This window comes from Ictalurus punctatus, chromosome 14, assembly GCF_001660625.3.
Source record: "Ictalurus punctatus breed USDA103 chromosome 14, Coco_2.0, whole genome shotgun sequence".
In the NCBI taxonomy this organism is placed as follows: Eukaryota; Metazoa; Chordata; class Actinopteri; order Siluriformes; family Ictaluridae; genus Ictalurus; species Ictalurus punctatus.
The window spans coordinates 27,965,086-27,981,273 of record NC_030429.2 but is presented as its reverse complement, the minus strand read 5'-3'; the positions used below and the strand labels follow the sequence as shown (position 1 = coordinate 27,981,273).

The window sequence follows — 16,188 nt, the reverse complement described above, 5'->3', positions numbered from 1 at the left end:
CCTCAGATTCTTGTTCTTGGCTGACAGGAGTGGAATGGGATGTAGTCTTCTGCTGTTGAAACCCATCCACTTCAGCGTTCAACATGTTGTGCATTGCGGTATAATATTATGTAGTATATAGAACTCATCATAAATGATCTTTGTGCTACAGTGACAAGAACCTGCAGTGAAAATTACAAATGTATCTTTAATGTTATTTATATACGAAAAGAATGAACCGTTCAGACTCACAAGTCTGGAATGTCGTCGTGGTTTTGGCGCCCATCTTGCCATCTTTCTCCCCAGTGATGGTCACGGTGTACCGCTGTCCCGGAGCCAGGCCCACCTGAGTGTAGGTGCTGAATCCGCCGTTCACCGTGGATGTGATCTTCTGATCGCTTTCTTTCTGCAGGGCATAGATTACAAAATGTAACATTTTGGTAGAGTCTGTCTGAGGAACCCTTTTAGGGTCTAGCCTTCCACTAAAAAGTGTTTCCCTGTTGTTAAAGGGTTCCATGTAGGACCTTTTTGAGATAGAAAAGAATCCTTAATTATACCATTAAAGAACCTTTTTTCTAAGTGTGTACCAAGCAGGTTCTAGAGCAATAATTTAGAGTTCCACACACTTGCCTAGTTAATACATACACTCAGTAAATTCCTCTAGAGCAGGAATCTTATCCTGATTTCACTTGTTTAATCAGTTCATCATAGTTTCCAATCAACTAGCAAGCAAGTCTGCGTCCAGTCTGAAGTCTGGCTGTAATGAAAACCTGCAGTCACACCAGCGCTTTGTGGGTAAGACTCCTTCTTTACGGTAACCCTTTAAAGGTTCTAGGCAGACTACAAAAGCGTTTCCAATCTAAAAGGACTCCAAGTTGGAAATTAATGCCTTGAAGATCCGCTAAATAACTTGATAACATAATAGTGCTGCCATTTAGCACCTTCAGAACTCTTAAATATAAAACTTTTTAAAAATTTCAAAACAATTTTTGAACACTAAATAAAAAAAAAATGCATTTAACAATTTAATTTGTTAAGTTAAATTTGTTAACTTCATATCATCTCACTTTTACAAAGTTCGCTTGCTGCAGTTGACTGTTTAATGAGTAACAGAGCTGGATTTATTTATTTATTATTAAAAGCATAAAGACATTAAGGACTTTCTATTTGTTTGCTTAAAATGTATTTATGTTTGAATTTATAATTAACTTTCAATCTTTGTGTATTAGAGTTGTACTTTATTGAAGTCCTCAGTCAGTATCACAATATCATAAATATAGAAGATAAAGAAATAAAATTAGAGAATTTTTTTTTCTTTACATAATCTTTAGGAAATGTGGATGATGCAACTTCCTGTTGAACGTGAGGCCATAGGGGTGAATGTGTTCAGGTAACAGGGTCGAGTGAATCAAACTCATGGAAAAGGATGTTTCAAGCATGAGATTCGCACATTAATGCAATAAATAAATAAATACATTTAATTTACAAGACCTTTGATGTATTTTGATGATTATATTTGAAGGTATATTAACTGCGACAGGTAAAAATATCTGTCTATGAATGTTTGAAGTGATTTATCTGAAACAAATACGGAGGCTGTTGTTTAAAATCTCTTTTAACTTAACTTTAGGTATATATTTGTAAATGTGATACCAGTGCAACAAGGGTGGCATGACAATAATGAAATCAGCCAACAATTTTAATAATAATAATAAACATCAAAGGTAATAATTTATATATTCTATTATTTACTACTTAATATATTATCTACCTTTAAAGATTTGGATATTTATAGTCCTACATGTGATTTGATATAACACGCTTTATGCACTGGGGTCTCTTCCAGTATTCGTGTTTCTGTAGATATGAACTGTAAAAAGGCAAGTGCATGTAAACTTTTTATGTTTTACCAAAATAGTCAAATTACTATTAAGATCATTTTGGCCACAAGCTAACAGTAGCGTAGCTTAACTACCTACATATGTTACGCTCATTGAGTGTTTGTATCACTGAAGAAAACGAGCTGTTTGTCTCAAATATAAAAAGTTTTTTTTATTGTATAAGTGTCTACTTTTCCCCGGGAATTAGAGATTCATGTTTCAGATTTGTTAAAATCTCAAAACAGTAACATCATTTCAATTGAGATGTTTTTAAAGGCAAATCACACCCCAAGGGAAATAAATACACTGCCAAAAATGTACGTATGCATACAAATAAAGCTATATAAATATACCTATTTTAATATAAAAATATTTAATGTGATGCATTAAAATTTTTGCATTAATATGGTGATATGCAGCATGTAACCCAATGTAATAAGATAATCTGGCCACGAGGTGGCGTCTGGATTCAATCCTGTGATATTCGGACTTCCTGGGATGTTTGTTTTGCATCACAAACATCATTTCTGGACCATACCCCACGTATGGGGTTCACGCTATCACATCTAGCAACTATGCACAACACATGGAACCTCTTTGGGACTAAAAGATGGAAAGGGATGTGGTTTTGGATGTCAAGTGTTTCCCTAATTAGCTGTCCAAGAGGATTTTGTGACTCCAGGAGACACACAACAGCAATTCTATTAGGAGCACTGAATTACTGGAATCGCAAAGGATGATGTGATATTAAGTTTTCATCTATCATTGCAACACAACCTCGCTGTACTGATCTCAAAAACATTTCTTTCAGCCTAGCGAGAAAGATATCAGTCTGTATTTATTACACTCAGGCATGGGAAAGCTTGCACGCCAGCACTTTAAAATGCTATAAATTTGTTCTCTGATCTGGCATCGTTCTCGAGTGCTGGTTCTGGTTTTGAAATAAATGGAAGCGGACCCAGCTGTTCACCTTGAGGCACTCCATCTCCAGAAAATCCAGGAACAGAACCCTGGACCACGCGCTTCCTCACTTCATCAGCAAATATAAAAGGAGAATCTTTCAATTGATCTCTTTCTACTTTCTTTGAGTCTGTCCCTCCGTCTTCCTCTCTTCCATCCGCACGTCCCAGCTGTTGGCCTATGATGTCATTTCTCTGGCCAGGCTGATGTTTCTGATGATGTTTACGCCTCCCTTAGCAACAAGCGTCCTACATCTGTATCTGTTACTCTTTGCACTAACACTTACACATCTCTCTCTCTCTCTCTCTCTCTCTCTCTCTCTCTCTCTCTTCACCCGCGTGCCTTGTTTGCTGTAAACTCTTTCTCACACCCACCCATGTCACGTTTTGGGTGGAGGGAAAAATGTGCTCTCTGATTTTGGTGACTCTGTCGTCTCTTGCTGAATGTGACTCTTGTTGTGAATTTCTTGCCTATGCGATTCCCAAACTTCTCTACAGTGCAGTAAATGCTCTCTTTCTTCCCCCTAAATGTATTCCTCAGCTGCACTGAAGTCCTGATAATCCTCACCAACAATCTTTTAATTACAGAATCTTTGCATAGATACAGATGTAAATGCTTTTTAAATTTTTTTTTTTTCATGTACCATTCGCTTTTATACTTCTAAGTATTCTACAACAAACAACATTACAATCCGACCTGCTCAACGGCCCAACAGTGGCGCTCGGACAGTCCTGGAATTTGAACTCATAACCATCTAGGCACAATAATTCATTGTCCCAGCAATTAAATGTCAGTACAGTGACACATTCTTCATCAAAGTTTGCAATTCATAGGGCTCTTTTATTAAAAGGCCCATGATGCACTTGGGTCACATTCAGAGTTGAGTTAATCCCTCAGTGAGGGTTTAATATGGAACTTACACACATCACTAGTCAGACCTCAGATGTAACTACAATCTTAAGCGCTGTTAAGAAGCTACATGAGAGTTACACACGCAGAGGCGGAGTTTATCTAAAACAAAGGTGTGTGTCAATTACACATGATTTTGATCTTGGACTTAAAAAGTTCTTGATCAGTTCAAACAGGTGTGTTAGATTTTGGTTAGAGATGAAACCTCCAACCAAACTCTTGGCCTCGAATGACATTCCATAGTGGGTTTAAGTGTGTTTACAGATGAAACATACAGTACATTTACTACATGGCATAGCGTGGTTATATCAAACTGTCAGACGGTGGCGCTGGACTTAATCCTGCTCCTCGCTCGAGCCGATATCATGCAAAGAACATGCGCTTAAGGCAATGATTGGATGGTCAGTTGGGCACGATTATGGTTGGAGCTAAAGTCTTCAGGAAGGTAGAGCTCCAGGAACAGGGTTGTTCCTGCAAAAGACACTGATTTGAACATTTGGAGCACAATAATAGAATAAAATGTAAAATAACAGAATGTGCTGGATCAAGTGCTATTCTATGTGCTGCGGATTAACGAGTGTGGAAGCCATTTGCTTTAATTAAATTAGTGATCAACTAGGACTATTAATCTTTTTATTTTTCCTTTTTAAACGGTCTCTTGCTTTACTCTACATTGTATGACATGTGAAAGCACAGAAAAACTCTATTTCCTTCTTCTGTCCTCATTTTCTATCCCTGACATTTGGGTTTAAAGGTGGTAGTGTAGATGCGTTTGAAAATCCTGTCTCCGACGCTTCTACTGAAGAAAAATCGGGCAACCTTGGAGGTGTGAACAACATGCAGGTGATTATAATAATCTGAATGTGAAACTCAGAAAATCCAATTAAGCTGCTTTGTAACCCGACTCTCTAGTCCAGGAACTTTCTTCACATAAATACTGATGTAACATTCGGACTGTGATTAAAGACCAATGTCTATTTGTTAATGCCTTCCCCAAGTCACTTGTACTCTGATTATGGACCCCTTCCCTGGGTCGTGCGGTGCCTTAGTGTCCACACTGCACACGTCTCCATACTCAGAGCCTGTAGAACTGGCTGGATTCAGAGAGGAGTCTGGGAGAAAATGGTACAGACGTGTTTTGTGCTCTAGATACATCATGGCATCATGGAGATACAAGCTTCACCACGTGGAATCGCATTACTCTTCCTGCCTGTCTGATTTACACATTACATGGGGTGAGGATTGAGAACACATCCAAAGGTGGATGCCAGTGCAGATATTTTTTTGTATAAAGTGCAAAGCAAACCACCAAAACAATGTAAACAACAAAAAAACCATAAACAACAGATACAAGGAAAAAGCCACGCACGCTAAGCATGAGGCCATGGTACACACGACAACAACAAATGCTCGACAAACACAGCAAAGCTAGAACTTAAATAGGGTGCTGAATATGGGTAACACAAAACAGGTGTGAGTGCTTGGTGAGATAGTGACAGGGTCATGTGACATGCAAGGGCTGATGGGTGATGTAGTTCAGCGCCAAGTTCGGCACAACCATGACAATTACTACGAGTTCTTAGCTTCCAAAAAGGGTTGTTTTTTTTGAGAGAAACACTTTCTGAAAAGAAAACTCTTTCTACGTGGACTCTTTAATCTTCTACTCCAGAGAACTGAAGAACTCTCTTCGAGTTTAAAAAGTTTTTTTTTTTTTTTTTAAATTGAGTATTTACTTTTACATTAAGGATTTATTTACTTGATGTGTTTTCTCAATAAAAGTTTTCCTAGCACTAGGAGACATTTATCTTAAAGACCATCTCGGTTGCCTTTAGTAGTGGTTCTACTCATTGTTGACGTGCAGGCTTTGTAATACCAGTTACCTAGAAAGCATTGCATTCTAACAAAGCATATATTTGCATATATTTGTTGCTAATGCTAACAAAACCAGCTCGTTATTTTCCCAGTGTAAATCCTGTGTGGTCATTCCTACAGCTGATTATGTAAGCGCTCAGCTTGTAAAACATTTGGCTTCTTAAAAAGACTTGTTAGGGAATCAGACCATCACTGGTTCCAGCACCAGCACTGGCTCCATGTTAATGGAAAAGGCTAATTGTGTCCACACCACTTTCCTGACAACGGCTGTTAAGGGCCTTTTCACTCTGGCATCCGTCTGCTTCTCATTTCCTCTCTTCGCTTTTTTCTTGTACAACAAATCTACAGTTCCATAACAGTTTGTGTGTATGGCAGTGTAATCTGTGCCAGACAGATGTTCTGGGAGGTCGCCGTGTTCAGCATTACTGCGGTACTCCTGATGCATGACTGACATGGAGAAGGACTCTTGGGTTCTGGACTGGATTTATCTGAGGATATCATCTTGATAATCACATTGGAGCAAGTCCTAAGCGCTCTCCATCAGTGTTAAGTTAATGCGACGTGACCCATGCTCAGCATGCTAATAAATTCTGAATTTATTCCCCTTCATCACCAGACGTCACCCCGAATGGAGGCTCTGGGAGCGCCGTCCATCCCTGTGAGTTATAGTGTCCTGCGCGGGTAAATAAAAATCGAAAGGCTAAGCTGTATTGGCTCTAAACCAAATACGGATCGGCTCATGGTTGGAATAAACGCTGCTGTGATTACACACTTCACTCACACAGACTGGCATCGCCGGTCTGGAAGCACTAAATCAATTCTCCTGCTCGCTCCGATATGAAAAAGGAGATGACTTTTTTTTCCACTGCTGCATTCTTCCTTTACGGGCAAATAAAAGTGTGCGTTTCCCCCCTTCAGTCCAGCCTAGAACTCTACCCTAGACTATCACATTTTCCTCTCCATGCTGTGTTTCTGTATTTTTAAATGTATGATTTGATTTAATATTTTTGATTGAACTCTTTTTCCACTTCCGATTAGTTGTATACCACGGCGCTGCTGAATTCTGCATTGTGATTGGTCAGAAGGTAATAATCACAGGTTTATATTAAATGTGCTTGTTGTAATACGTTATCATTTCTACAGTAAAAATACATGGGACTTGTTGAACTTTTCTTATTTAACATGTACGGAACGAGTCTCCAGTGTCAGCGCTGTGTAACAGTCAGAGGTGAAGCTGTAATGTTAAGTTTTCCCACAACTTCAGCACGGAGGAGTTTATGTTTCTTTGCGGTTTCTCGGTAACACGACAAGCTGCGATTTTTTCTTATTAACTTCAAGAGAGAGAAAAAAATAGAGGCTGGTGAGGGAAGGAGCTCACTGCAGGATATAGCTGCTGTAACGTAAGCGAGAATGGTACTGTAACCCACCTGGTACTTGGAGGTTCCATAACATTAACTGTATCTATAAAAGGATAAAAGTGTGGCATGTCATTCTTTAATAAATAATACTTGTAATCTTTGGCAAATTGCTGTGGTATTAGATGAACAACACAGTTGGGGACGTGCTGTACATCGATAATCCAACACTGTCACCTACACGAAGCAGGAGATCAGCTGATCATGTGAGATGATGTTTAACTGATAAGACTGAGGACAGCTTGAAACTCGTTCTACTAAATATCAAGAGCTATAAACCAAAACATTACAATTATTATATTACATTAAAATAATGGAAAAGGTACAGATGAATAACCTGTATGTAACAGGGGAAAAAAGATTCGATCTTGAATCTCGCTAAAATGGTGGATCACGCGTCATATCAGTCCAGCTTATAGCATATGAGCCATTAGTGGAAGAAGGGCGGGTTATTGTCCCAGGTGTGCTATAGTGCTGTTTTTATGTGCAATATTCTTTATTAATCTATTGTTTGTTGTTTGAGACGAGAAACAGCTGGAGACGTGACAGAGAGAATTGTTTTCTTTTATCTGTGGGATGTTCCCTCATTGTCCCAGTAAACCGTGTTGCTTTCTCCAGCCCAACATGTCATCCTGAAAGGGGTAACATGTCCAGCCAGGACCGGCCCGATAACTTACAGCCAGGACCGACCCGATAACTTACAGCCAGGACCGACCCGATAACTTACAGCCAGGACCGACCCGATAATTTACAGCCAGGACTGGCCCGATAACTTACAGCCAGGACTGGCCCGATAACTTACAGCCAGGACCGACCCGATAACTTACAGCCAGGACTGGCCCGATAAAGGTTCTGCCAAATAAATTTAATATCTGCGTTGTAAATTAAAATGGACCATAATTAAATTGAAAGATTTAAAAAGAAAAGAGCTCTGTTATTCCACTGGGCTGCAAAATAGAGCAATAGACTCAGGACCATAAACTCACAAAATGTTATTATTCATTAGCAAGCTAAAAGATTTAGCAACATATAATCCCAGTTAAATCCATTTCAGTTCCAGGATGTAGCGCTACAAAATGTAGAAATGTTTAAGGGGGTGAATACTTATGCAAGACACTGTATGTTAAAAGCATCATTTGGAAAAGTAGTGTTTTTGGCAGTGAATTCAGTGTGGTCAAGGTTTGTTCGGTTCTGCATTCAGAATACTAAACATTAACAACCGACTGGTGACATACTGGAACGAGCTGAGAGACTGGCTCCAGTCACATGGCATCATTTTTATTATCTAAACAAAGTCTTCTTCTCTTTCTTCGCCATCTTCTTCTTATTCGTTTTATTATTAAAGGTATTATTATTAGTATTTTGTCAGTAGGTATTAATTTCATTTAAAGAATTTGTTTCTATGTCTTAATCTCCTTCATTGTGAGAACGATGCTATATAAATATATACATTTTTAACTGTTGTTGTTGTTGTTGCTGTAACATAAAAACCTGTAATCCAGCTGTTCTCGATCTGTGTTTTGAACGAGCAGGAAAAAGAATAATCCCATGTTTCAGTTTGAGACGGTTCCGCTCATAAATCTCCACGCGAGAACGACGGGAATGCTTTCTTTCATTATGTTTCGTGCCAACTCAGAAGGGTGTTGTAAAAATGGTGCCGTGACCCTGAGTCTCCCCCCTGCTGGGACGCCATCTGTGCAGCAGCATTTTATATGCTCCGAAAAAAGAGAATGGGGCGTGAAGTGGAAAGTTACGGAGGAAGAGGTCACAAAATTCACACCCCAATCTGCATTCACACGCATTCACACGACAACAAAGCACAGGAACAAGAGAGGAAGTCCCAAGTGTTTGTTTACAAAGAGCTAGGTTCCAGTATTGTTTTTTTTTTTCAACAATTTTAACTCTGTTGACTTTCCCTTGGTTAAATTCCTTAAGGACTGTTCCAATTCCTTACTAGCTCCACTCAAGTATGTTAGAAAGGAGAACAAGGTGACATCACTGCAGACTTCAGGAGCTTACCCAGAAGACTTTGTTTCACAGTGCTGCTAATTTCTTTACACATGGCAGATGATGATGTTTAGAATGAAAACTGAAGATATTTTGTGCTAGTTTGTAGAGTATAAAGGAAACCAAGTGTGTAAAGCTCTTCTTTTCTTTACTGTTCTTGCTAATGAGATTGAATAATATATGTTGAATAGATCCTATTAAGATACTCTTCACACTTACAGTACAGTGGTGTTTAGAATTTTCTATATTTCTGCGTAAATGTGACCTAAAACACCATTGGATTTGCACACGAGTCCTAAAGGTAGATAAAGAGAACCCAATTAACAAATGAGACAAAAATATTACACTTCTTCATTTATTTACTGAGGAAATTGATCCAGTATTACAGATCTGTGAGGGGTAAAAGTATGTGCACCTTTGTTTCAGTATGTGGTGTGTTCCCCTTGTGCAGTGATAACTGCAGATAAACGTCTGGGGTAAGTGTTGATCATCTGCACATCGGCTCGGAGGAGTTTTATCCCGTTCCTCAGTACAGAACAGCTTCAACTCTGGGGTGTTGGTGTGTTTCCTCACATGAACTGCTCGCTTCAGGTTCTTCCACAACATTTCTACTGAATTAAGGTCAGGACTTTAACTCGGCCGTTCCAAAACATTACCTATATTCTTCTTTAAGCATTCTCTGGTAGAACGACTCGTGTTCTTAGGCTCATTGTCTTGCTGCATGACCCACTTTCTCTTCAGATTCAGTTCACAGACAGATGTCCTGACATTTTCCTTTAAATTTCACTGATATAATTCAGAACTCATTGTTCCATCAGTGATGCCGAGTCGTCCTGGACCTGATTAGGCAAAACAGGTCCAAACCCTGACACTACCACCACCATGTTTCACCGATGGGAGAAGGTTCTTATGCTGGAATGCAGTGTTTTCCTTTCTCCAAACATAACGCTTCTTATTTAAACCAAAAAGTTCTATTTTGGTCTCCTCCATCCACAAAACATTTTTCCATTACACTTCTGGCTCGTCCACGTGATCTTTAGCAAACTGCAGACAACATTGTTGTTCAGTGTTCTCCTGATGGTGGAGTCATGAACATTAACATTAGCCAATGTGAGAGAGATCTTTAGTTGGTTAGAAGTTACTCTGTGACCTCGTGGACTATTCCACGTCTTGCTCTTGGAGAGATCTTTGTTTGTCTCCACTCCTGGAGAGGGGAACAACGGTCTTAAATTTCCTCCATTTGTACACAATCTGTGTGACTGTGGATGGGTGGAGTCCAAACTCTTTAGAGATGGTTCTATAACCTTTTCCAGCCTGATGAGCTTCAACAACTCTTTTTCTGAGGTCCTCAGAAATCTCCTTTGTTCGTGCCATGATACACTTTCACAAACATGTGTTGAGAAGATCAGACGCTGATAGATCCCTGTTCTTTAAATGAAACAGAACGCTCACTCAAACCTGACTGTCATCCCACTGATTGAAAACAACCAAACAACCTTTGCCAGCCGTGGACGGTTGCATGGTTCTTTGCATTTGCAAATTACAGAGAGAGAGGGCCTCTAAGCCACAGAGTGCATTCCTGACTCTAATTTCTCCTTCAGATTAACTGCTAATCCTATTGGATCACATACTTATACCCCTCACAGATCTGTAATACTGGATCATTTTCCTCAATAAATAATTGGCCAAGTATAATCTTATTTGTCCCATTTGTTTAATTGGGTTCTCTTTATCTACTTTTAGGACGTCTAAAAAAAGTCTGATGATGAAAATCTGATAATGTTTTAGATCATATTTATGCAGAAATATAGAAAATATAGAAATATTGAAATTCAAATTTCAAGCACCACTGTAGCTAATAAAATCTAATCTGTGTTCTGATTAGATAAGAGCGGTTATTTACAACGAATTAAGCTAGTTTTAGAACAAGTTTGTGGGTGGATAAAGCAAGACCGTCTGTAGGTGGTGGAGGTATTTTTTCATTAGTTTAAAATTAGCTTGCGTATGCCAAGATCTTGTTTTAAAGGAAGTAATCAGTTAAATCTAATCGATTTCTGTAAAGGGAAAGTGTAAGTGTAGAAAGTGTATCTACAGTACAGTGGACAGAATGCTTTTCGAGTAAGTAGCCTAGCTACATCATTACGTTGTGAGAGAGTAGTCATTCATTCTACATGTTTATCCTGCCGTACTGCCTGAATTTCAGGTAAATAGTCAAAATACAGAAGAATATTGCAAACATCAGAACAGGGGAAAGGGGATTACTGAGTGGATCATTTCTGTACTAGGTGATGATAAAAAAGGTGTATTGCAGAAATGTGTGCCCACAATGGTGACCTCATGACCTTTTCCATGCGTCTCCCTTTAAGCATCTCTTATACCTTTTCCAGATTTTTGGGCTATATTCAAGTCTTTATGTACACCTTCTGAAATGCACTGGTAACTCTGGATCTGTCTCACTGCCCAAATGATGGATTCCTGAATAATACCGATCAACTGAGGACGTTTTTATAACTTATTAAACAAAAATGCAGTGGCTAGATTACTTATTGCATTAAGTACACTTGATACTATCATGTTGTTATGAAATGGGAAGTTAACACACGCAAATCACACAAACAGGTGTCGTGCGCTGCATGTGGTTCACATCAGTGGTTTCCTGAACGAAAGGACAGGAAGTGGTTTGTGGTAAACCAGAAATATACGAGTCAATCTGGGAAGACTGAGTAAGACAGTAAGAGTAGGAGGCATTTGGTTGTACACACCTGCGGTGAAGGAGACTGTAGGTGAATTCTTTAAATATCTTTAACATTTAAATATTATGCCCCTATTATTATGTTAAATATTATACCCCTATTATGTTAAATAATAGGGGTATAATATTACGTTAAATATTATACCCCTAATATTATGTTAAATATCTTTAACATTTAAATATTCTTTAAATGTGCATTTGCATATATATATACTGATCTGATGAACATTATTAAGAGGGGCAACAAAATGCCATAATTAAAAAAGAGACTGAAAAGATTGGAATACATTCAGTGTTTCCATCATCCTAGATCACACCTCTTTTGTCCATAACTTTCACACCCCCTAGACACCATGAGATTATAAAAACAGGTGGATGGAAAGGGCGTCTGTGAGATATAAGTGAGTTTGGGACAGTAGTTTATATCAGTACAGACATTTAATTACCTCACTGATGAAGGTGATACGGTACGTGTTGTACTGCACTACAGGTGGAGTCCAGAAGAGTGTAACTGAAGATTCAGTGATGTTTCTGGTACTGAGGTGAGACACAGCAATGAGGGCTGGTAAGAAAGCGAGATAGAAGAGTAGATCAGTACATGAAAGGAGTGAATCTGTAGCTATCATAGCACCATTTTTGTGGAGATGTTTTTGTAGCTCATAGTAAGAACTCTGTTGTATATTTTGAATACATTTTCTTTATGGTACACAGCTGGTACAAACTTCAGATGACACTGAAATCGGACACTTTTGCTATGCTGGAACATTTTTGGTCTTTAAAATCCTGCAGGCCCATCTGCACCACATCACACTTTAGTGTTGTTAACCCCAACGTAACACTGGGGAAACCCTTCTGGCCTTGGCCTCTGTCTTTTCTGCCGGACCAACCATGTGTAAAGTTCAAATTCTTCTCTTTCTGCCACACATAAAGTTCAGACTCCACTCCATCCCATACATCAAGCTCAAGTTCCACTCTTTCCCTATTATCAAACTTACAGCTTGATGCATACAGTCCAGTTTATACTCTTTCCCTTGCATCAAGCACAGATTCTGCTTCTTCTGCAACATCAGGATCTGTTCTTCCACAATGTCATGCTCAGCACTCACTCTGCTCCCTTTCCAGCCTCAGAGACAGGCCCTGCTCCTTACCCTGATTCAGACTCAGACACTACTTCTGCTCCAAGGTCAAGCTGGTTCTGTTGTTTCCCGGTCAAGTTCTTAAGAACTCACACCTTCTTTGCATCCAGGTCACACCTCCTACACTGGGTTCAGGCCCTAATCCTTCCGCGGTATCAGTCTGTGCCCTCTGAATCAATCCTAATAGTAAACCTTTGCACCTACAGTGTCAGTCCCAGCCTCAGAGTCTGTGTTGTGTACCAAGCAGATTTATGTTTTTTATTGATCTATTTTCTGATTTTTACCAGGTTTCATAGTTTGTTAACAGTAGTTAATAGTTCCAGTTAATAGTTCTAGTTCCCCAATTCTCCTAGTTCTCTACAAAGCACTGTCTATTTATCAATTTCAATGTCGCCTACAGTATATTACATATTTACAAAACATCTGATTCAACAGAATATAACTGGTTCAATGTAAATGTGGTGGATGAATCAACTTACCTGTTGCGCAGTCAGGTCCTGTAAGTCCGTCCTTACACTCACTGCAGTCTGGCATAGCAAAACCGGGATTACACACACACTTGCCATTCACACATCTTCCTCTGTTGCTGCAGTTATTTGGGCAGGTCTTGGTGGAGCAGTCTTGTCCGGTGAAACCAACTTCACACACACATTGTCCATTTACACATCTGCCTTTGTTGTTGCAGTTTCCAGGGCAGGAACGTTCAGAACAATCCGGACCCGTGAATCCTGTATTGCACACACAATTTCCATCCACACACCTGCCTTTGTTGTTGCAATTTCCGGGGCAGGACCGCTCAGAACAGTCCGGACCTGTGAATCCTTCATCACACACACACTTCCCATCTACACACCTGCCTTTGTTGTTGCAATTTCCAGGGCAGGATCTCTCAGAACAATCTGGACCTGTGAATCCAGTGTTGCAAACACACTTTCCATCCACACACCTGCCTTTGTTGTTGCAGTTTCCAGGGCAGGATCTCTCAGAACAATCCTGACCTGTGAATCCGGTATCACACACACACTTTCCATCCACACACCTGCCTTTGTTGTTGCAGTTTCCAGGGCAGGACCTTTCAGAACAGTCTGGACCTGTGAATCCGGTATCACACACACACTTCCCGTTCACACATCTTCCTTTGTTGTTGCAATTTCCGGGGCAGGATCTTTCAGAACAGTCCAGACCTGTGAATCCGGTATCACACACACACTTCCCGTTCACACATCTGCCTTTGTTGTTGCAGTTTCTGGGGCAGGACCTTTCAGAACAGTCTGGACCTGTGAATCCTTCATCACACACACACTTCCCGTTCACACATCTTCCTTTGTTGTTGCAATTTCTGGGGCAGGACCTTTCAGAACAGTCTGGACCTGTGAATCCTTCATCACACACACACTTCCCGTTCACACATCTTCCTTTGTTGTTGCAATTTCTGGGGCAGGACCTTTCAGAACAGTCTGGACCTGTGAATCCTTCATCACACACACACTTCCCGTTCACACATCTTCCTTTGTTGTTGCAATTTCTGGGGCAGGACCTCTCAGAACAATCTGGACCTGTGAATCCAGTGTTGCACACACACTTCCCGTTCACACACCTGCCTTTGTTGTTGCAATTTCCAGGGCAGGACCTTTCAGAACAGTCCAGACCTGTGAATCCTTCATCACACACACACTTCCCGTCCACACACCTGCCTTTGTTTTTGCAATTTCCGGGGCAGGACTGCTCAGAGCAATCCGGACCTGTGAATCCTGTATTGCATACACACTTCCCGTTCACACACCTGCCTTTATTGTTGCAGTTTCCGGGGCAGGACCTTTCAGAACAGTCTGAACCTGTGAATCCGGTATTGCACACACACTTCCCATTCACACATCTTCCTTTGTTGTTGCAATTTCCAGGACACTGTGCAGTTGAGCAGTCTGGACCAGTGAATCCTGCATCGCACACACATCTTCCGTTCACACACCTGCCATGGCTGCTGCAATTTTTGGGACATGTTCTAACAGAGCAGTTTGGTCCGGTGAAACCGGGATCACAAACACACTTGCCATTTACACACTTCCCCTTGTTGCTGCAGTCTCCGGGGCAGTCGGGCACACTGCAGTCAGGTCCACTAAATCCAGGGTAACACACACACTTTCCGTCCTCGCAGCGGCCCTGGTCATTGCAGTCATTCAAACACTCATCTGTTGGTGGACGGACAGTGGTGCAGCCCGCTCCTAAAAAAACCCAACAACACCACACATTGCCAGTCTATCAGTATTATGAGGCAAAACATCTGTCCACATAACTCTGTGATAAAGTTTTCTCTAAGGGGTTTCTCAATATATTTTATCTGCCTTTTCTTGTGCAATTAAATACCTCAGCACATCTGTTTGGTAGCTGCTCATAAGTCCACTTGCCTTGTGTTCATGTGTTAATGTTACTAGAGACAGTCTAAAATTCATCAGAAAACCTTATTACCTATAACCTAAAAGAACACATTATGGAGTTACTCTCTCAGTTTCATGGCATCCCTGTGGCTATCTTAAGGGATGTTTTATTACTTTATTGGCCAGAATTAGGAAAGTTGTAATGTGTTGAAGTAAGGAAGGACACAAGTACATAATCTCAGCATAAGATTTAATCAGGGCAGTCTGTTGATTATCATTAAAGCCCATCGCAAGGGTCAGAGAATGGGCAGTCAACATAAAAGAAGTGTAAATCAATATTAGACCCTGAAAACCAGACTTATCTTAAACCCAATCTGGACACAATCAAGTAACGGACTAAAGCAAATGACTGAACAGGAGGTGGAGACAGGACTAAAACAGAAACAAAAACAAACCATCTTGTTGCCATGGAAACTACAACAGGAAGGGGGACGGTTTGAGTTGACGTCACTGGACATCAGGAACTTACTCAATGGCATTGCAAGCTGATAGAAAATGATCGCTGAAGCCAAAACTTTAAGTTTTCTGACATTCTCATGGCAAAGAGAAATTGATTCCCAGCTCCGCCCTGTGCATGTTCTCCCTGTGTCGCGGGTTTCCTCTGGGTACTCTGGTTTCCTCCCCAGTCCAAAGGCATACATTGTAGACTGATTGGCATTTCCAAATTGCCCATAGTGCGTGAATGAGTATATGTGTGTGTGTGTGTGTGTGTGTGTGTGTGTGTGTGTGTGTGTGTGCGAATGTGCTCTGCAATGGGCTGCCACCCTGTCCAGGGTGTGGCCCGAGTTCCCGGGGGAGGCTCCAGGCTCCCCGCTACCCTGTGTAAGATCAGTGGCACAGAAA

General features: G+C 40.4%; 1 protein-coding gene across 2 annotated transcripts in view; it reads right to left on the bottom strand.

Annotated features, from left to right (window-relative positions):
* Window positions 1–16,188, bottom strand: part of LOC108274787 (tenascin) — a 44,931-nt gene that overhangs the window by 22,356 nt on the left and 6,387 nt on the right. For both annotated transcript variants that reach the window (XM_047160004.2, XM_053685784.1), the window contains exons 3-5: window positions 13,390–15,132; window positions 12,221–12,336; window positions 232–385 (exon numbers count right to left, since the gene is read on the bottom strand). In XM_047160004.2, coding sequence (XP_047015960.2) covers window positions 232–385; window positions 12,221–12,336; window positions 13,390–15,132 — 2,013 coding nt within the window. The remainder of the gene's footprint in view (window positions 1–231; window positions 386–12,220; window positions 12,337–13,389; window positions 15,133–16,188) is intronic.